Source organism: Hemicordylus capensis, chromosome 2 (genome assembly GCF_027244095.1).
Source record: "Hemicordylus capensis ecotype Gifberg chromosome 2, rHemCap1.1.pri, whole genome shotgun sequence".
NCBI lineage: Eukaryota > Metazoa > Chordata > Lepidosauria > Squamata > Cordylidae > Hemicordylus > Hemicordylus capensis.
In genome coordinates, this window is record NC_069658.1 from 232,888,319 (window position 1) to 232,909,735 (window position 21,417).

Here is a 21,417-nt window from a genome sequence, read left to right on the forward strand (position 1 = left end):
CACAGTGGCCTAACAGATGCTTCTGGAAGCCTACAGGCAGGAGTTGAGGGCATGCCCTCTCTCTTCTTCTTACTCCTCTGCAACTGGTATTCAGCGGCATCCTGCCTTGAAGGCTGGAGGTGGTCTATACAGCCCTCCAACTAGTAGCCGTTAATAGACCTCTCCTCCATGAAGTTATCCAAACTCCTCTTAAAGCCATCTAGGTTGTTGGCTGTCACCACATCTTGTGGCAGAGAATTCCACAAGTTGATTATGCATTGTGTGAAAAAATACTTCCATTTGTTGGTCCTAGATTTCCTGGCAATCAATTTCATGGGATGACCCCTGGTTCTAGTGTTATGTGAAAGGGAGAATTTATCTCTATCCATTTTCTCCACTCCATGCATGATTTTATTGACCTCTATCATGTCACCCTGCAGTCATCTTTTTTCTAAACTAAATAGCCCCAGGTGTTGTAGGCGCCTTGCCTCATAAAAAAGGTGCTCTAGGTCCTTGATAATCTTGGTTGCCTTCTTCTGCACCTTTCCCACCTCTACAATGTCCTTTTTTTAGATGTGGTACCCAGAATTGTACGTAGTACTCCAGGTGTGGCCGCACCATAGTTTTGTATAAAGGCATTATAATATTAGCAGTTTTATTTTCAGTCCCCTTCCTAATGATCCCTAGCATGGAACTGGCCTTTTTCACAGCTGCAGCACATTGAGTCAACACTTTCAACGAGCTGTCCACCACGACTCCAAGATCCCTTTCCTGCTCAGTCACTGACAGCTCAGATCCCATCAGCGTATACTTGAAGTTGGGGTTTTTTGTTCCAAGGTGCATCACTTGCCAACATTGAACAGCATTTGCCACTTTGTTGCCCACTCACTGCCATGATACTGCTGCACAGAAGAAAACACATTCTGTACATGGATGAAAAAAAATTGAGAGGTAATATTAGTTGGGAGTGGGGATTGCTGGCAAAGAAATGAGATGGGTGGTAGAGGCTCCCAGAAGGGTGGTGGTGGGGATATACCGGATATACCGGAAAGGCTCTTTCCATGCAGGAAGGCAGAAGAGCCGAATCTTCCCCGCCACCTTTTAGGCCCCTCTCTAGGAATCTGTACTCCTTCCCTTTAACCCTTGGAGTGTCTCTGCCCAGGAAGCAGCAGGAAAGGGGGAAATCTCTCCTTCCTCCTCGTCATCTTCGCCAGTCCGGAGAGAAGAACAGCAGAGGGAGGCATTTGCTAAAGAGACCGGAAGCAGGCTCTCTCCGAGTGGGGGCTCTTTTCCCTCCACCACCCCCGGTCCTTCAAGCCCTTTCCCGCCTTGCCTTGCCTTGCCTTGCTTCGTGTCCTGCTGCTGCACCCCAGCTGCACTTTGAGGACCCTGGGAGGGAGCTGCTGTGCTGCGGCTGCAGGTGAGGAATGAATCATGGGAGGAGGAGGCGGGTGGGGTGGGAAGAAGCGACCCTTCTCGTCTCTCAGTTCGAGCCCCCTCCAAGGGGACCTCTCTTTTTGTCTGCCTCGTCCTGCAGAACCAAAGCAAGGCAGTAGCTGTGGAGCATTTCCTGCCAGAGGGATTTTTCTTGCCGACGTGAGGACTGGTGGTGGGCATCTTTTCTGGGGATCTCCCTGAGCAAGCTTCCTGCTCATCTGGTCTCCCACTTTTGAGATCACTTTCCTCCCAGTCATGCTCCAGCAAGAGGAACAGTATTTTTGCATTCTTTTGCAGAGAGCTCCTCTATAGAGGACCCTCTTGGCAGCACATAGGGGTGCCACGGAACATTTCCTGCATGGAGGAGAAAGCTAGGATATCTGGAAGCTATGGCAGATTAACGTAGTAGCAAATGTAGCATTTGCTACGGACCCCACATTTTCAAGGGCCCCATACGCCCGGCTTCCAACTGGGTATTAAAGTTAAAACTTTACCTGTTTTATTTGGACTGTGTTAGATAAAATATCCCTTTCCTGCTAAATCTTATCCCTTTTTTGCTAAGAGAGACCGTGTGGTGTAGTGGTTAGAGTGCTGGACTAGGACCGGGGAGACCTGAGTTCAAATCCCCATTCAGCCATGATACTAGCGGGGTGACTCTGGGCCAGTCACTTCTTTCTCAGCCTACCCGCCCCTCACTGGGTTGTTGTGAAAGAGAAACTTAAGTATGTAGTGCACTGCTCTGGGCTCCTTGGAGGAAGAGCGGGATATAAACATAAAATAATAATAATAATAATAATAAATGTGCCTTTTAAGAGAAGGCCCAGCACATCATTTGTCCAGTGGCTATTGCTGGCGACTACCACATTTTTCTTTTTAGAGTGTGAGCCCTTTGGAGACAGAGAATAATTTATCCACTCTTTATTTTTCTACGTAAACCACTTTGAGAATTTTGATTGAAAAACAGTATATACATGTTCACTGTTGTTGTGGTAAGTTTGTGGCTTGGCCTCCCATACTCCAGAATATAGTAAATGAAAAACATTAAATTACTTTACTATGCAAGTAAATAATTTATGTTTTAATATTTATGTGCATTTTTAAAATTTTAGGGGCCCTTTATAACATATGCTGCAGGCCCCGCACTAGCTTAATCCAGTCCTGTCTGAAAGGCTAGGCTTGGGTTCTGCTCTGGGCTGAGTGGTTAGCCCACCTGGCTGGAGAAAGACTAGCACGTCTGTGCACAGTAGGGTGGATCACTTTAGCCCAATTCAGATATTACTTTGTGTCAGTGTCTGTACACATGTACAGGTTTTTGTGTGAATGACTGTACCTGAGTTCATTTTAAACATGCACCTGGCTGGCACAGGCCCCTAAGAATGCAGGGCGCAGGTAAGAAGTGCATTGCTGTGTGTGCATTCAACAAAATGTGGGAATAAATGTTCTTGTGTACAGATTGGACCACTTTGCACTTATTATACATGCATTGAAGATCACATGGGTAGGGCTTCTGGACAAAGCTATTTCTGAAGATCCCGATCCCCCCCCGCTAATATGTCGGAACATAAGTAGTTGCCTTATACTGAATCAGATCATCTCTCTCAGTACTGTGTCTACTCTGACTGGCAGCAGCCATACAGAGTTTCAGCTGCCCAGTTTGGAGTGTGTTTCCTCACAAGCAAGTCCCATTGAATCCATTGGAATTGACTCCCAAGAAGCAACTGTTCAGAGTCTGTCAGATAATTAAACAGATGACTGTTCTGAGCTCAGCTAGTGTTAGATAGTTAGTTTGCTGACTGGAGGGACTCGGGTAAGTGTCATGCACAGAAACAAAATCGGGCTCAGAGTAGAAAACACATCTCTGTCTGAAGTCGAACCTATCTTTTGTCTCTCAAAACGGAGAAGAGATGAAAAGAAAATAGGCAGACAGTCTGCTCACCCGTCTTGAAAACTTGAGACACAAGTTGTGTTCCTCGCCCAGGAAAAAATGCTTCCTGAGTCCCTGGCCATCAATAGGAATTCATAGCCCCGGAATAGGTGGCCAATAATCAAACTCTGTATGAGGCCCCATTCCAAGTCCATAGCCAGAGGGAAAAAGGGAGAGAGTAATCTCCATCCCAGCAAGTCAAGGGGGAAAATGGGATTTCATGAAAAGACTCTGCATTGTGAAGTGATGGGAAACAAGCTGGGAATGCTCTGTCTTTGTGTCCGTCAGCTGTATGAATCAAATAGAAAACTGTGTGAACCTTTGGATTATACAGAACTCTTCCTCAGGCTTCCATTAACAAAAAACCCCACCTTTCAGATTGTGTTAAGGGTTCACTCAGGCACCAAACTGCTGGGAAATGGGAGCTATTGAGAGGCATGCCCTTAAAAGATGGGTTATTCAGGCAAGATGGATATTGGCTGGTATCCTATGCTGTAGTTAGATCCAGTGTCACCACTGCCTTGGAGCTGGGTGGTTGCCAGTGGCAGACCTAAGTCGCATATGTGAACCCAAGTCCCTGATTTTTCTGTTCACAGTGGCCATCCTGCACTGAGCAGGGGGTTGGACTAGATGACCTTCAAAGTCCCTTCCACCATTCTGTGTGGATGGCATTGGTTGCCAGCTGTGTGGATGGTATGTGGATTGGTTGCTTCAGATGCATAGACTCCAGCCACACAGACTCCATGTGAGCAGACAATGGCATCCTGCCTGAGGATACATTTCTCCCCTTCTCTGCCCTCCGCAAGTATCTTTCCACTCCCGCACAAACAATTCAAGTGAGGAGTTGCTCTCCCCAAGCTTTCCCTCAGGAAGCCACATTTTTGCCCTCTTTAAAAGAAGCCAGGGGGACTGTTTGTTAAGCACCACGGGGCTGAGACTGGGCATTACTCCATAAGGAGTGCTAGGCGGCTTAAGCACATTTTTAATGAAAGCTACAGACCTCTAACACTATTACTAGTGAAAAGCACATACCTCCCACTGCCTCTTGACCTAACCCCCCCCCCATTTCCCCAAAGTCACAATATAGAGGAAGAAAGTGCCAAATAACGTTCACCCCAGTAAGGGAGGGGGAGGGAGGCACAAAAACTTATGAAACTGCTACAGTCACTCATTAAATGTTAAACTCCTGTTAAGAGAGCCATTTCTTATCCTTTCCACTTCAAAGCCAACACAGATCGTCCTCAAACCCACTCTTGTATGCTGCCCAGGTTCACAAGCAATTCCTTGAGCCTTATTCTAACTATTAGCCATCGTTGCTATGGCCCCCTGATTAGGAGAGGAGAGCTGGTCTGGTGGTAGCAAGCATGACTTGTCCCCTTAGCTAAGCAGGGTCCACCTGGGTTGCATATGAAAGGGAGACTAGAAGTGTGAGCACTTTAAGATATTCCCCGCAGGGGATGGAGCTACTCTGGAAAGAGCAGGTTTCAAGTTCCTTCCTTGGCTTCTCCAAGATAGGACAAGATTTTTTTATTTTTATTTTAATAGGACAAGATTTTTTTTAATTGAACTAACAAACTACCAAAGCATACAGTATGTTGCCAAAGCACAATTATATACAAAGTGGTTGTTTGTACATCATATATCTACAAAGATTTACACACAAGGATTTGGAAACCAACAGGGTTATAAAGTATATGCAGGCAGTACTGTAACTCAGGGATGGGGGATAACAAGGCACATCAGGTAATTGGGGGTGGGTGGGTGGGTTACGTCCAACGTCCATTTCCATAATTTGTCCCATTGCTGTTTAGAAGAGATACACTTGTCTTTTTGCAGTCAGTCATCCTTTATTGCTGTCATAGACCAATATTTAGTAAAGCATACTTACACAAAACTCAGCATAATAAAACAAACAATCAATGCAATACTGACAGATTAAAATTAGGACAGTTGTGGTGAACTTACTGAAAGCCAAAGAGAGCAAAGCACCCTCCATTACAATCATAAAACAGGAATCACGGAAAGAAGAAAGCAGGACATTATTGATAACCTAAGCGGATGTTGCAAATGATATAACAGTACCTTGCCATTTTGCTAATTAGGTTGTCATCAAGACTGGACAGTAAATACTTCAAATAGAAGTGTCTTTTTGCACATAATCATACAGACTTTTCCAGAAGAGATTTACTGTCTCCTCTGCGTGAACCTCTTGTTTCCGCCTTCCCTCCCTATTCCTATGCAGGAGCATTGCATAAATGACATACAGGTTTACTAACCTGATTACGAGAAGGGGAACGTTCCAATTCCCTAGTATGAGGGCACCTGTTCCGTCCCGTTTCCTTGAAGGTTTCTTTCTGGGACCTCGAAAAGGGCTGAGAGAGATTCCTTCCTGCAACCCTGGAGAAAAATCAAACCGTGGAGAAGCTGCAGCCAGTCTGTGAAGACAAAACTGAGCTAGATAGACCAATGGTCTGACTCAGTATATGGCAGCTTCCTATGTTCCTATGATTTTTGGTTATACTGTAATGACAGAATGTAATCTGTCTCACCCTTAACTAAACCTGCTATTACAACCCTGCAATACAGAATGTTTCCAACAGCTTGGTGTTTATTTTTAGATGAAAGTCGGGGAAATATTTCTGAGTGAAGGTTTATTTTACTTGTGTTATTTTGTGGCTGTTTGTGATTCTTAAGATTTGTTTCCCTTTTCTCAGGGAGAAGCAGAGTTTTGCATATAAATTATTTGCTGGTATCTAAACTGCAGTAACTTCCACCCTGACAAGGACTCATTGGCCTTGTGAGACCAAGCAGTGACATTTCTTGGCAATTCCTGGGAATTAAAGTGGTATTGAAGGAGAGATTTGGGCCATGTTAGGAGCTTGATTTGAGCTCCGAGAGAAAATGGATTTGCAGAACCCCGCAAACAATGAATTGTGGAAGAGAGCAGAAAAAGACCCTGGAGCCATCCCGCCTGGGGGTGACAGGAATTGGGAAATAACCATGCAGAGGATCCAGGGAGGCGCCAGCACCAACTCAGATGTCCAGCGCTGGAGATTCAGGCAGTTCCGCTACCAGGATGCTGAGGGACCCCGAGAGGTTTGCAGCCGACTCCACCACCTTTGCTGTCAGTGGCTGAAGCCAGAGAGACATACAAAAGCTCAGATGCTGGACCTGGTAATCCTGGAGCAGTTCCTGACTGTCCTGCCCCCGGAGATGGAGAGCTGGGTCAGAGAATGTGGAGCAGAGACCAGTTCCCAGGCAGTGGCCCTGGCAGAAGGTTTCCTCCTGAGCCAGGCAGAAGAGAAGAGGCAGGAGGAGCAGCCGGTGAGCAGCAGGGCCATTTCATCCAGGTAGTTCCAAGGGGCTGAGAACTTGTGGGATAATGCCACCAGTTTATTTTTATTTATTTATTGTTCAACTTTTATACTACCTTCCATAATGTATCTCAAGGCGGTTTACAAAAGTTAAAATAGAATAAAATGCCATAAAAGTTACATTTAAAACCTTAAAATCAACATTAAAAAAACCATAAACACACCAACAAACAATTAAAAAGATAAATAGAAGCAAGAAAGCTGAGAACCCTGGCAGCCTCTAAGAGGTTTTTTTAAAAAAGCAGCCATAAATGTCAGAGAGCAAACATTAACTGGGAGGGAATTCCAGAGCCTGGGGTCAGCAACACACAGGGCCCTGCTCCATTTGTATGGCACGTTGTTGTTGTTGTTGTTATTATTATTAATTTTTACATTTATATCCTGCTATTCCTCCAAGGAGCCCAGAGCGGTGTACTACATACTTGAGTTTCTCTTTCACAACAACCCTGTGAAATAGGTTAGGCTGAGAGAGAAGTGACTGGCCCAGAGGCACCCAGCTAGTATCATGGCTGAATGGGGATTTGAGCTTGGGTCTCCCCGGTCCTAGTCTAGCACTCTAACTGCTACATCACACTGGCTCTCTACACCACAATTTAGCCTCTCTCCTGCAAGCAGAGCCAGAGTCCTTTTCTTCTCATCCAGCAGGAGCTCAGTGCTTACCATCAGCCAAGCTACGGTACTAGCAGTGGAAGCCGCAGAGAGAGCAAGGAATGCATGCAGGAGTGACACCAGCTTCTTTTCTCTTGCCTCTTTCCTGGCTGGCAGGTTTTAGGAGGGGTCTGGGATGCCCTCCTCTTCTAGTCCTTTTTACTGCCAGGGCTGGATTCCTGTCCCAATCCACTGGTCCTCACGCACCTCCCTAAGCAAGGCAGGGCTGTGAGTGGGTTGCAAGGAAGGAGACCCCAGTGCAAAGTGATTGGGGACCATTGCCCCCTTGGCCACTGTCTGTTCAGCCCACCTTCATCATCTGTTGCCGGGAGGACAGGGCCTCTGGCTCCACTCACAGCAGGATCCTCTCCCTCCCAGGAAGTTCAGCATCCCTTCCAAGTGTCTTGTGCAGCCCCCAGGGGCATTCCCAGACTGGGCTTAAATGCAGGAGATGAGTATTTTAGAGCAAATTTTTTAGACAACCAACAAAAAAACACTGATGCAAAAAGTGGATTTTTTAACCCCAGACATAAATTGGGCTAAGCTCCAATGCACAGTGGAAAACCTGAATTATGTATGGAGTGCTCCTCAATAGCTCGCTGCAACTTTGAGGTAAATCTGACCGATACACGTGGAAAGAAATTAAAATCACCATCTGGCAATGCTCTGTAGGGTCTTCTCGGCTGTGGGGCTTCTGCTATGGGATGTTCTTCCCAGAGATGCCAGACTGACGCCTGCTCTCGTGTCTCTTTGGACCTGGGGGAAAAACCCATGTTTTTATTTCTCCAAGCCATTTAAAGACATTATCTGAGGATATTAATCTTTAGTCAGCTACCTGACAGCTTCTATTTTATTTTATCTTCTGTTGCTTTATGTCTTTATTATTCTTAGTTTTCTTGTCGTGTTTTTGTTTTTAATATTGTAATGCTTGTTCTGAGGGTATTTGTACAATAGTTGTGTGATGTAAATATAATATCAATAAATGCACCCATTCCCTTTCTTCATCCCTCTTCCCTTTCCCCCCTTTCAGGCACTGGGTATGTTAGCTAACGTGGCCACTGATCCCCTGCGGCCAGAGAAGGCTCCATCAGACACCAGGCAGAGGCTGCTACTCAGGGGGTTCATGAGGAAGGAGGAGGAGGAGGATAGAGGAACCACCTCACTGGGTAAGGATGAATGGGGAGTATTTTCATCCTGGCCTCCCTCTCACTTGAAATCCCTGGATTGCTCTTATGTTCCCTTTTACTGTCTGTGTACGAGACACTTTTCTCTAGCCTCTCTTTGGTTTCGAATAACTTCACACTGTCACTCCAAACCAAAATGTTGAACTCTTCCAAAAAACATGGTAGAGACAGGTTCATTTCACTCTACTCACTGAAAGAGTAGAGTGAACTGGGAGCTGTTACTCCCAGTTGCAGGGGAGTAACCACAGGAGAGAGGGCATGCCCTCAACTCCTACCTGTGGCTTCCAGCGGCATCCGGTGGGCCACTGTGTGAAACAGGATGCTGGACTAGATGGGCTTCCTTGGGCCTGATCCAGCAGGGCTGATCTTATGTTCTTAAATGCAAAATGGCTTAAAGCCTGAAACGCATCTCCTTTCTTTCCCTCCTAGGCAGTGAAATGACTCTGGAGATTCCTTCTAGGCCTTCTCTTCTTGGTGGTGGAGTGGAAGGGGTTGCTGTGCAGTCACTGGATCTGGTAGGAGAAGCTTCATTGGAGGAAGAGGCGGGTCTCAGCTCTAAGGATATGCATTTAGTGTTTCACACACATCCTGGGGTGGGGGTGGAGAGCGGGCACTTTAAAAGGAGGAAGGCAAGGTCTTACCTGCCCCTCTGCCACCCCTCCGCCAGCACTGTTGGTATTAAATGCTGCACAGCCCGGCTACAGGGCTGTTCCCAGCAGCTTGCGGTTGGTGTTGGCCCATAAATGGTATCTGTGCATTCGCGGACACCATTAGCGTGGCCAGCAACACCATGCTGACCACACAAATGGCGTCTGTGCATGCAAATGTGCATGCAAATATCGACAGCACTCTGGGAGGTTGGCGGAGGGGCAGGTAAGACCTGCCTTCCTCCTCTTAAAGTGCCCAATCACCTCCCCTCCCCGGCCGCTGAAACGATTCGGCTGGGGCAGATTGAAGCATTTTGGCACCATGAATTAGAGGTGCCGAAATGCTGTGTACACATCCCTACTCACCTTCCTCTGGGCTGGAAAAAACTTTTCTCTTTCCCTTTCCTTCGATCAAAGATGCCTCCTTGGAAGATTAAAGTTGCCACTGGAGAAATTTTGGGAGACCCTGCAGAGGAACATCCAGCCATTACATTTCTGACAGTAGCCAACTACAGAAACTGCTTCCTTCTTCTTTCAGGGACCGGTGAGCTTTGAGGAGGTGGCTGTGTGTTTCTCCGAGGAGGAGTGGGCTCTGCTGCATCCAGGCCAAAGAGTTCTGCACAGAGAAGTCATGGAGGAGACTTCTGGGCATCTGGCCTCTCTGGGTAAGGCTTCCTCTTTCCCTTGGCTGATGAGTGTGGAAAGCAGGAATTAATGCTATTGTCAGTCCGCATCAGTGCGCTGTGAGGATTTCGTGGAGGTTATCAGCAGCTGGTCCAGGTTCCCTGGATATTCCACTTAGTTAAAGAAAAAAATGAGTCCCAACCTGAGCCTAAAAGGGATCATTCCTAGAGATGACAGTAAAGCATTCCCACCTTCCTCTTCCTAATGGGCAGAAGTGTCAGCTCACTTCAGCCCGTACCTGAGAGCCCTGTTTTTGCTGCATTTGGTGGTGTCTGACATGGTCCCAGAGGGAGCGTCCCTTCAGAAAGGGCTTTCCTGGCCTGTAGTGTGGCTGAGAGAGATACTTGTGGCTTCCTCTTTTTGACTTCCTTCCTGGGACTATTTCCAAGCCTGGTGAGGAAAGAGCATCCAACTCCTGGGAACAGACTGAATCTTCCAGTCCCAGGCAGTCACCCTGTCTCTCCCACTCCAAGCCCTACTGCCTATGGGAGGATAGGAGTTTCAAGATCCTTTCCCACCCCCTCCTTGGCCCTTGGTGTGTCTGTGGTCAGGAGAACAGTTTAGACAGGCTGCGCTTGGGCTCTCTGAAGATCTGTTCTGGTTGGAACTAGACTTGTTTCAATTCAATTGAATTTCTTTCAAACTTGACCTCACGTCTTGGTCAGAAGATAGAGAGGATCTGCTTGTTGAGGTCTCTAAGGAAGAAGAGAGATCAGCAGGTAGCTGCTTTGCTGTGCGGTGGGAAACTTTCTCAGAAGCTTCAGGCAATGCGTTCTCCTTGCAAGCCTTTCTTCTGTCTTAATCTCACCCCAGGATCACAAAAATGAATGTGGGGGACGGGACACGGGACCATTTATGGTTTAAAGTAAACTATGCCGTTGAGTTGATTTAGACTCCTGGAGCCCACAGAGCCCTGTTGTTTTCTTGGGTACCATTGCCTCCTCCCATGCAGCATGAGCTGATGCCTTTCAGCATCTTCCTATATCACTGCTGCCCAATATAGTACCAGTGGGGATTTGAACCAGCAAACTTCTGCTTGTTAGTCAGGCATTTCCCTGCTGCGCCACTTAAGATGGCTTATTTACTGCTTACCGACAGTCATTCTCCAACATTTAAATACATATAAATAAAAGACCACACCCACCTCCTTTCATGCTTATGGATGTATCATTCAGCTTAAACAAAACAAAAAACAATAAGCAAAATCAAAGAGGACCAGTGCAATATCATAATGTCATTATGTGGACAAGAAGATTACTTGTTGTATAGGAACATAGGAAACTTCCATATACTGTGTCAAACCATAGGTCTATCTAGCTCAGTGTCATCTACACAGACTGGCAACGGCTTCTCCAAGGTTGTAGGAAGGAATCTCTCTCAGCCCTATCTTGGAGATGCTGCCAGGGAGGGAACTTGGAACCAGAGTGGCTCCATCCCCTAAGGGAAATATGACTCACACATGCTTACACATCAAGTCTCCCATTCATATGCAACCAGGGTGGACCTTACTTAGCTAAGGAGACAAGTCATGCTTGCTACCACAAGACCTGCTCTCCTCCTAGACCAGCTAGTGGAACGTATTTTCGCTGCCACCCCTAAGTCCAATTTAAAGGCAATGTCAGGAAAAGAATGAAAATACAAGCTAAGAAAAGTACCTGGGTCGATGGAACCATAACTCCATTGTCAGAAAAAATAGTGAACATGGAATCACAGCCTGATTGTCATGCCTCCCCTTGAGGTCCTGGCTTGTGTCCAGGTTGGGTGGGGCTTTGGGTAGTCCAGATGGGCCTCAGAAGTCTTTGAAGGTGGGAGCATCCTCCTCAGGTATGAGCTTGTTTCTTGCACAAGGCCCTTAGGGAGGTCTTAGGGTCGGTGGCCTTAGTCTGAGTCACAGGCTCTTGCCAGCTTGAGCCGTCCTTGAGAACTCGCCCCTCGGAATTGGCCCGCTGTCCTTTATATAAATCAAATCAATCTTTATTACAGTCACAGACCAGCATAAAGTACATTTTAAAACCTAAGTCGCAATAGATTTTACACTCCACTATCATAAGATGATTTAAAATATAACTATGGCTGCATTAAGAAACAAAAAAGGCTTGAAAACGCATTAATAGCATAAAATGATTTAAAATATAACCATGGCTGCAATAAGAGGCATAAGAATGCACTAAAAACATAGCTATGGCTGGAATAAAAGACATAGTTGACTCTGGATTGCATTTTACTACTAGAATAAAATGATTTAACTGTGGCTGCTATAAATGTAAAATACACTAAAACCAAGTAGCAGTACCCTAAATCTCATTGCATGCGTATAAAATAATAATAGATTTTAAAAGATTTTTAAAGTATAGAATCATGAAAGTCATCACTTAAAGTAGAAAGAGCTAATATGCAATAAAAGGATATCATGAAATAAGGACATAAAAAGTACACGGGAATATAATTAAAATCCGAATATAGGTAATCAGAAATAAAACAGTAAAGTAGAAGCCATGAAGTTGCGAGTCTATAGATTGTTGGGCTGCCACACTAAAGTAGTTAAAGTAAAGTTAAAGTAGTTATGAGCATAACTAATTCCCATAATTGTCACAAGACAGTTCTATGACAACTGTCTTAACTATACCCAGTATCTTTTTTTAGTGCCAGTAGTAGAAGTCTGCTCTTTTCTCCACAAAATCCCATCAGGTAAAATTTGCTATTCCAGTTCCACACCTAGCAATGGAAGGCAAACAATAATCACAGAAAGAGATAGTTTGGAGAGGCTGCAAAAGAGACACCATATGAAATTCAGCCTTGAACATCAAAACCAGAAGGATGCCAAACAATGCCTTCGTGTATGTAGCTAATATGTTTGCAGTACTAAACATGCTAGTAGTGTACTCATGGTTTATCTGCAGAATTTTTTTTTAACTCAGTGTATCTTTGAATTATCCATTTTAATTACTACTGATCCATGTAGTGATTCCTTGAACTGGGGACTCACCATGGAAACTGTTTGCTAGACCCCTGCTAACTGGGCAAAGAGGCACCTTTTACCGCGGTGATTCTCTTTATTTAGCAGGGGGAGAGTAACTGGCCCTATCCACCCCCAGCACAGTACCTCCAGTGTCTGTTGCTGGTGTCTATCTTATGTTTCTTTTTAGAATGTGAGCCCTTTGGGGACAGGGAGCCATCTTATTTTGTTATTTCTCTTTGTAAACCGCCCTCAGCCATTTTTGGAGGGGCGGTATAGAAATCGAATTATTATTATTATTATTATGAAGAAGAAGAACAACAACAACAGAGGCAAAAATGCACACTGAGTTTACCTGGTCAACTCATTGTGAAGTTTATTGCAGGGCTCCAGCGGTCTCTCTAATTTTTTTCATCTGTGTGCGGAATGAGTTTTGTTCTGGGTGGCAGTATCAAGTCAGTGTGTGCACATATGCATTCAGAGTGGGGCCTTCCTGATTCAGCCTGAGCAGGATCTTAAATTAACTGAACGGACATCAAAAAACTTGTGAGCGCAGGCATGAGCGCACGCCTTAGAGGGAACATTGCAGGGGTCCTCAAAGTTATTGGACTAGAACTTCCATCATCTGGATTCCAACCACAACAGCCTTTGGGGATGAGGAGAGTTGGGGTACAACAATACGCAAGCAAGCAAGCCAAAAAAAAAAAAAAGGTGTGGGGGAGAGCTGGAGTCAGGGGAGGAACTGGGCTTGCAGTAGAGTCCCATGGTCTGAAATCAGTTTTAAAAAACTAGATTAAGTCTAGATTCACTAACATACTTAGCCTCATCAGCAAGCAAGCAAAATTTTTTTTTTAAAAAAGGGTGGGAGAGCCAGGGGATGCTATGCCATGCAGTAGAGTCCCATAGTCTAAGTGTACTCTGCAGTTTATTAGCAGTCAGCACTACAGTCTTGAGTGTCAGTCAGAGTCTAGATAGAGGATTCACTAACCCAAGCGAGGCCAGGATAAACACCACCACGCTGACTCCCTGGCCATCGGCGTCCTCCTCTTTCTCGCGAGCCGTGGCGGTGGGAGGCTGCTCTGCTGGCTGCATGCATCCTGCCGTTTGGGCTGGCAGCTGGCTTCCTGCCCCCACGGAAGCTGCTGCTGCCCTGCCCTGCCCTGCGCTGCCTGCTGGTTGGCGGGTCAGGCCTTTGGCGGAGGAGCATGGCTCCACATGAACAACTCTGCCATGAACAACTCTTCTAGGGCACAGTCATCCAGCGTGTCTAGAAATTTGGCTTCTTTGTCATTACTTGATATGAAGTTACCCAGTCTATGTGTGGGTAATTGACGTCACCCATTATTACAGCTCCTCCTCTCTGTGATGCCTCCCTGATTTCCATCTGCAACGCCCAGTCATCGTCAGCGTTTTGAACCAGAGGGCGATAGCACATCCTGAGTAGTACATTTCCTTTCAGGCAGTTTATTGTCACCCACAGAGTTTCTGTGGAGGAATTGTGTCTTCCTAAGTTTTCTGGCTTGTTAGATTTTATCCCTTCTTTAACATACAGTGCTAGTCCACCCGCAATGTGCCCCTCCCTGTCCTTTCTATAGAGTTGATATCCAGGAATAAGCGTGCCCACTGGTTCTCACTGTTCCACCCTGTTTCCGTTATCCCCACTATATCTGTGTTTTCATTAGCTTCCAAGTAGGGGTGTGCACAGAACCACGGAGGCACAGTCTGGCACTGGGGGGAGTGTGGCTTTAAGGGTGGGGGGGTAGTACTTACCTCTCCCGCCACTTTTCCCCCTCCGGCGCTCGACTTATTAGCAAAGTTTTGGGGGCGGGAGAGTTCCTCCCTCCCGCCCCTGCTTCCATCATTGTCTTGATGAAGGAAAAGTTGGCGCCACACATGCGCCCGCCGCCGCACGCACCATATACGTCACACGTTGTGTGTGACGTATACGGCGCGTGCGGCGGCGGCAACAGGTGCACAGGCGCATGCTTAGCGCCAGCTTCTCCTTCTTCAAGACAACTATGGGGGCAGGGGCGGCAGGGAGGAACTCTGCTGCCCCCTAAACTTTGCTAATAAGTCAAGCACCGGAGGGGGAAAAGCGGTGGGAGGGGTAAGTACTACCCCCCCCGCCCTTAAAGCCACATTCCCACCCTGCCAGACCGGCCGGGAGGCCTCTTACATGGCCCCGGACTGGTTCCGTGCACACTCCTACTTCCAAGCACTCCAGCCCCTCCATCTTGGCTCAGAGGCTTCTGGCATTGACATATAAGCACCTAACTTCTGGATCTCTTACCTGGTGTGTGCTGTATTTCTTTTGGCCATTTGATCTCTTTGACCGGCTAGGACATCCTTCTGTCTGATTTTTATCTGGTCTCTACATCCTTTGGAGCATGTAGCTGGACTTAATACTAATCAACAGAGGCTGCTAAGCACATGGCAGGATTTGAACCTCCGCTACATCTTTTCCTTGGTTTTTACTGCACGGCCATTGTCTGGGCTTGTTTCTTAGATTGAGGCTTTTTTCCTCCCTCACCAAAATTCTCTTTTTATTCCTGCAGGTAATCAGAGGAAGAACAGAAAAAAGCAGGAAGCATCAAGACGAAAACCCGAAGAAACAGAGGAGGAGGAGATGGCAGCTTCTGAGTGGACCGACTTCTATGCAATTCCAGTTCAAGATAAGACTAGTAACAACACTCTAAGCGGAAACACTTTAAATAATAAATCACACCTTAGTGCACATCACACCACCCATAGAAGAGTGAAAACATATCAATGCACAATGTGTGGGAATGGCTTCAGCGATCAGTTGAACTTTGATGAACACCAAAGAACCCACACAGGAAAGAAACCATGCTTGGAGTGTGGAAAGTGCTTCAGTCACGACAGTGCCCTTGCTGGCCCCCAGTGTGTCTGCAAAGGAGAGAAACCAGATACATGCTCCAAGTATGGAAAGAGCTTCAGTGGCAGAGATAAGCTTCCTTCCCATCAAGGTCACCACACAGGAGAGAAACCCTATACATGCTCAGTGTGTGGGAAGACATACTGTCGGAAGGATAAACTTTCTGCCCATCAAAGGATCCATACAGGGGAGAAACCGTATACATGCTCAGAGTGTGGAAAGAGTTTCCGTCGGAAGGACATACTTTCTGCCCATCAAAGGATCCACACAGGGGAGAAACTATATACGTGCTCAGAGTGTGGAAAGACTTTCAGTTGGAAGAGCCAGCTTTCTGCCCATCAAAGAATCCACACAGGGGAGAAACCGTATACATGCTCAGTGTGTGGGAAGAGTTTCAATTTGAAGTGCAATCTGTCTGTCCATCAAAGAACCCACACAGCAGAGGGACCATGGTTGGAGTGTGGAAGGTGCTTCAGTCATGACAATGCCCTTGCTGTCCCCCAGTGTGTCTGCAAAGGAGAGAAACTAGATACATGCTTCACATACGGAAAGAGCTTAAGCGATGGAGATAAGCTTCCTTCCTACCTAAGTCGCCAGACAGGAGAGAAACCCTATATATGCTCAGAGTGTGGGAAAAGCTTTAGACAGAAGGGCCAGTTTTCTGTCCACCAGAGAATCCACACAGGGGAGAAACCATATACATGTTCAGCTTGTGGAAAGAACTTCAATCGCAACTCTAACCTTACTCTCCATCAAAGAATCCATACAGGAGAGAAACCATACACATGTTCAGAGTGTGGAAAGATCTTCAGTTATGTCTCTAACCTTACAGTCCATCAAAGAATCCATACAGGAGAGAAACCATATACATGCTCAGAGTGTGGAAAGAGCTTCAGGCAGAAAGACAAACTTGATGTCCATCAACGAAACCACACAGGGGATAAACCATTTACATGCTCAGAGTGTGGAAGGAGCTTCAGTCGGAAGGACAAGCTTTCTGTCCATCAACGAAACCACACAGGGGAAAAACCATATTCATGCTCAGTGTGTGGAAAGAACTTCAATGAGAAGCGCCAGCTTTCTGCCCATCTAAGAATCCACACAGGGGAGAAACCGTATACATGCTCAGAGTGTGGAAAGAGCTTCTATGAAAAGCGTCAGCTTTCTACCCATCAAAGAATCCACTCAGGGGTTAGACCGTATACATGCTCAGAGTGTGAAAAGTGCTTCTATGAGAAAGTGCAGCTTTCTGTCCATCAAAGAATCCACACAGGAGAAAAACCGTATACATGCTCAGAGTGTGGAAAGAGCTTCAGTCGGAATGGGAGGCTTTCTACCCATCAGAAAATCCACACAGGGGAGAATATGTACACGTCCTCAAGAGTGCGGAAAGAGCTTCAGTAGGAAGAACTATCTTTCTGCCCATCAAAATATCAACACAGGGTAGAAACCATATACCTGCTCAGAGTGTGGAAACAGCTTCGGCTACAACTAAAACCTTACCTGCCATTAGGGATGTGCATGGAACCGGTTCGGCACTCCCTTCCTGGAGCCTACCTGTCAGCCCACGCCCTGCTACCTGTCAGCTCCCTTCCTGGAACGCTGAACCAGTTCCGTCCACTGGCGTTCAAACCTTTTTGGAGGGCAGGGGTGCCTACCTGTCAGACCTCGCCTTTCCCCCCAATGGCGGTCTCCAGAAAAGAGTTCCTGCTTGCAGCCCCAGCAGGTAAAGAGCGCCTTCCCTGTCATTTAAAGCAACCCCCCCCCCGTCCTCCCAGGAGTGCACGAATTGGTTCTCTGCACATCCCTACTTCCCGGGACATAATCCACACAGGGGAGGAAACATATACATGCTCAGAGTGTGGAAAGAGCTTCAGTGGCAACTCAAGCCTTACCTCCCATTACAAAGTCCACACAGGAGAGAAACCATCTAAATGCTAAGAGCAGAGAAAGAGCTTTTTTCAGTGGAGAAAACTTACTTTGCACTTAAAAAAAAGAATCCTTACAGAAGAGAAACCATATGTTTGTACAAGAAACAGAGCTTCAGGAAGGAAAAGGAAAGGTTACGATAAATCTTTATTGTCATTGTCCTGTACAGAACAACGAGATTGATATGTTCCCAACAGGCAGCTCCGGATACAACTCTTGCTGCCGCGTTTTGCACTAGCTGCAGTTTCCAGATATTCTTCAAGGGCAGCCCCATGTAGAGCGCGTTGCAGTAATCCAGCCGTGACGTGACTAAGGCATGGGTAACCGTGGCCAGATCTGCGTTCTTGAGAAAGGGACACAGCTGGCGCACCAGCCGAAGCCGTGCAAAGGCACCCCTGGCCACCGCCTCCACCTGAGCTTCCAAAAGCAGAGCCGGGTCCAGTAGTACTCCCAAGCTGCGTACTTGCGCCTTCAACGGGAGTGCAACCCCATCCAGAACCGGTAAAATCTCCTCATCCCGATTGGCTCTCCTAATAGCTAGTTACAGGCACAGTGGCTCCACTTAAAGGTGCAGCAGGGAAGAAATTTTCGTAGGGAGCAAGAGGTTGCCATTTCAAATCCCCACCAGTATCTATATTGGGCAGCAGCAATATAGGAAGATGCTGAAAAGCATCGTCTCATACTGCACAGGCAATGGAAAACCCTTCCTGTATTCCACCAAAGACAACCGCAGGGCTCTGTGGCCACCAGGAGTCGACACTGACTCGACGGCACAACTTTACTTTACTTTACAGGTACAGCAGAAGAGTTTGCAGATCAGTGTTCTTTCCACTTTTGCATTTCCCTCTCTCTCCTGTCTATAATGAATCTTTTCACCAAAAATTCTACTATTCGCAAGCCATCACCTGAAATATCTGAGCCATTTTGTGGCTATGAGGAGATCCTGCCTCACTGCAGGGATTCCTGAAACCTTCAGATCCCATCCAGGATTCTGTGCAATGAAGTATGCTGGGTGGGGCTTTAACCTCAAGTGTGTGGAGCACAAAGTGTAGCACCATCATAAACTCAGTCAGCGCACTGCTGCCCATGAATGATCCAGTCTTTTTCCAGCCAGTATTACTGTTTTTAAACAGAAGTGTAGTTTGCATTTTTAAACAACTGTTTGTTTGGGTATTGTTCAGGTCATTGTGATGCTAAACTAAATGCATGACATTCTTAGCTAAGTGTATACAATCTCAATGTATGACATTCTTATCTGCCAAACCTTTTTTAAAGGCCTTGTTACAGATTCTGCCTTGTTTTTATTATACTTAAATGTGAAACAGAAAAAAGTAAAAATGCAATTTTATAAATAGAATAGAATTGTAAATTACATTTTTCCCCTTCCATATTTATGATTTGGGTGTGGTATTTATAGTGGCATATAATAATGCACATGTGCGCACACGGCCTTGATATTGCTGAACAGAACAAAACTTCTTCCGCTCACTGATGAAAAAAATTAGAGGGAACACTGGTCAAGAACCAACCACACCCAGAGATTGAGGAGACCTCTTCCAGGACGGAGGAGGAGCCCATCTCTGTCTGCACAAGCTTCTGGCACCAGGCATGATCTTGCAATCAACACAGCTCTTGAGTGACAACGAGAGCTTGCCCTTCCCACAGGAGATATCTCCTCCTCCCCACCACCATGATCCCAGGAGGAGCAACAGCAACAGAAGATGAGGGCTGAGGTCCAGTACCAGTGAAGGAGTGTCTGTCTGCATAGCCAGGGGCTCACTGGTCTACTCTGGAGTAGCGGGTAGCAGGCCCTGGTGTGGATCCTTCTGTTTCAGGAAGAGGTGGGGCTTCCTGTTCTCCTTAGATGCTCCTCCTTATGAGTTAGGCATTCACTGGTGCAACTGGGGAAGTTTGAACTGCTTCTGAGCCAGCTCTAGCCTTTGGTTGCAATCCCCTGCTCTTCCCCAATTTCTGACTACTTGGCCTTGTTCTTCCTGCCCACGATCTTCCCTCTAGCCTCTGACTGTGATCTTCAAGCCAGGCGCTCCCCCTGAGTTGTCCGCTGCCCAGGTTGCTGCCTTTGGGCCACAAGGATGGGTAAAGCCTTAATGATGTTCAAGGAATCCACACAGCAGAGAAAGGTTAAAAACAAAACCCACTTGAATTGTGAAAAGAGATTCAGTCTCGGGAGATGCTTTTCAACCTCTTGCAGAAGCTGCACAGTGCTGAATGTGGGAAGCCGCCGTACACAAGTCAGAGTGTAGATCCATTGAGCTCAGGACTGTCTGTGTTGACCAGCAGAGACTCAGCATGCTTTCAAGGGTAGATCTGTCTCTTTCCCAGCCCTACTTTGAAATGCAGCCAGGAAATGAAATTGGCATCTTCTGCATAGGAAGCAGGCGCTTTGTAATGGAGCTGTGGCCCCATTCCTCAACCAAAGATGGACTTGGCAACCTCCACAATGTGGCTGGTAGGGAGATCATTCTTGGCTTGGTGGTGCCCAAAGTTGTCTCTCCACTTGTCTTTGTGGAGAAACTCATGTGGGTCAGGAGATAGGAACTGGAGAAAGGTCACTCTCCTTCCCCTCGTTCCTGCCATCCAGTCATTCCTTATGGAGCCTGGTGGGGTCTGATGAATTGCATGAAGGCCTGGGAGGTCGTAAAATGGAAAACCTTCCCTGGAGGGTTGGTGGCTACATTCCCTGCCTGCTCACTTCAATTCTCCTGGCCACGCAGTTCATTCATTCATTCGATTTCTATACCGCCCTTCTAAAAATGGCTCAGGGTGGTTTACACAGAGAAATAACAAACAAATAAGATGGATCCCTGTCCCCAAAGGGCTCACATTCTAAAAAGATACATCAGATAGACACTAGCAGCAGTCACTGGAGGTACTGTGCTGGGGGTGAATAGGGCCAGTTACTCTCCCCCTGCTAAATAGAGAATCACCACATTAAAAGGTGCCTCTTTGCCAAGTTAGCAGTTAATTTTCATTGCCAGGCAGCCACTGCGTGTCCCAGAGGAAAGGGCTCAAGACTCTCCCAACAGCAACGTTGCAGGCAGAGTCTCAGATTCAACTCCATTCTTCCTCTGATGCCTTTTAGCAGCTGAGTAAGGGAGGCAGAGGAAATGTGGGTCCAGCTGGGGGGAGGGGGAGAGAAGCCAGCAGTTGCTAGGCGGGAAGAGTCTGGTGAGTTTCCTCTGGATCCCTCCCAAGTCACCTCCCAGTAGCACAGGAAAGAGGCATCATGCTACCACGGGGGAGAGAGGGAGCAGGAGAGGAGAAAGCAGTAGCAGGTAGTGGCTGGTGGCCGAGGCCAGTGACAGTGTGCTTTGGCCACTTGGCATCCGGGGGAGGGAGGGGAGGTGTTCGGAAATGGAGGCCTGCAAGGGGAGAAGAGAAACCAGCAGTACCAACTTCTTTCTCCCTGGGTCTGCTGAGGAACGGGACGGCTGGGAAGCATCAAGTCGCAGGATGAGTGTGGGTACAAGACAGGCCCCAGAAACTGGACTGGGCCCCTCAGAGTCCAAGGCTGTGTCAAGGCCTTCCTCTGTGAGTAGAGACAAGAGATTCCCATTTGTGTAATTTTCCACGGTGAGTGAATGGGGGTGGGAGTCCTAGCAAGCGCTGTTAATGGAACTGCCCTGGAGTATTTGGTCAGCACCCCAATGCTCGGGCTTTGTGGGGGAATTAACTGTTCTAGGGGGTCAGCTCCACCAGTTTTCATTTGTGCAAATGTTTGGACTCAAGAAACAAATG

General features: G+C 46.8%; 1 protein-coding gene across 3 annotated transcripts in view; it reads left to right on the plus strand.

Annotated features, from left to right (window-relative positions):
• Nucleotides 1-1,064: 1,064 nt before the first annotated feature.
• Nucleotides 1,065-21,417, plus strand: part of LOC128342018 (zinc finger protein 260-like) — a 40,958-nt gene continuing 20,605 nt past the window's right edge. Inside the window, exons 1-6 of one of the 3 annotated variants that reach the window (XR_008314721.1) lie at nt 1,065-1,399; nt 6,055-6,664; nt 8,393-8,528; nt 8,976-9,061; nt 9,732-9,858; nt 15,389-17,791. Coding sequence is in view for 2 of the 3 variants with exons in the window: in XM_053288818.1 (XP_053144793.1) it covers nt 6,242-6,664; nt 8,393-8,528; nt 8,976-9,061; nt 9,732-9,858; nt 15,389-17,133 (2,517 nt within the window). In the remaining variant the exon portion in view is untranslated. Of the gene's footprint in view, nt 1,400-6,054; nt 6,691-8,392; nt 8,529-8,975; nt 9,062-9,731; nt 9,859-15,388; nt 19,033-21,417 lie in introns of those variants that run through there. The other 2 variants (XM_053288819.1, XM_053288818.1) reach the window with 2 other exon arrangements.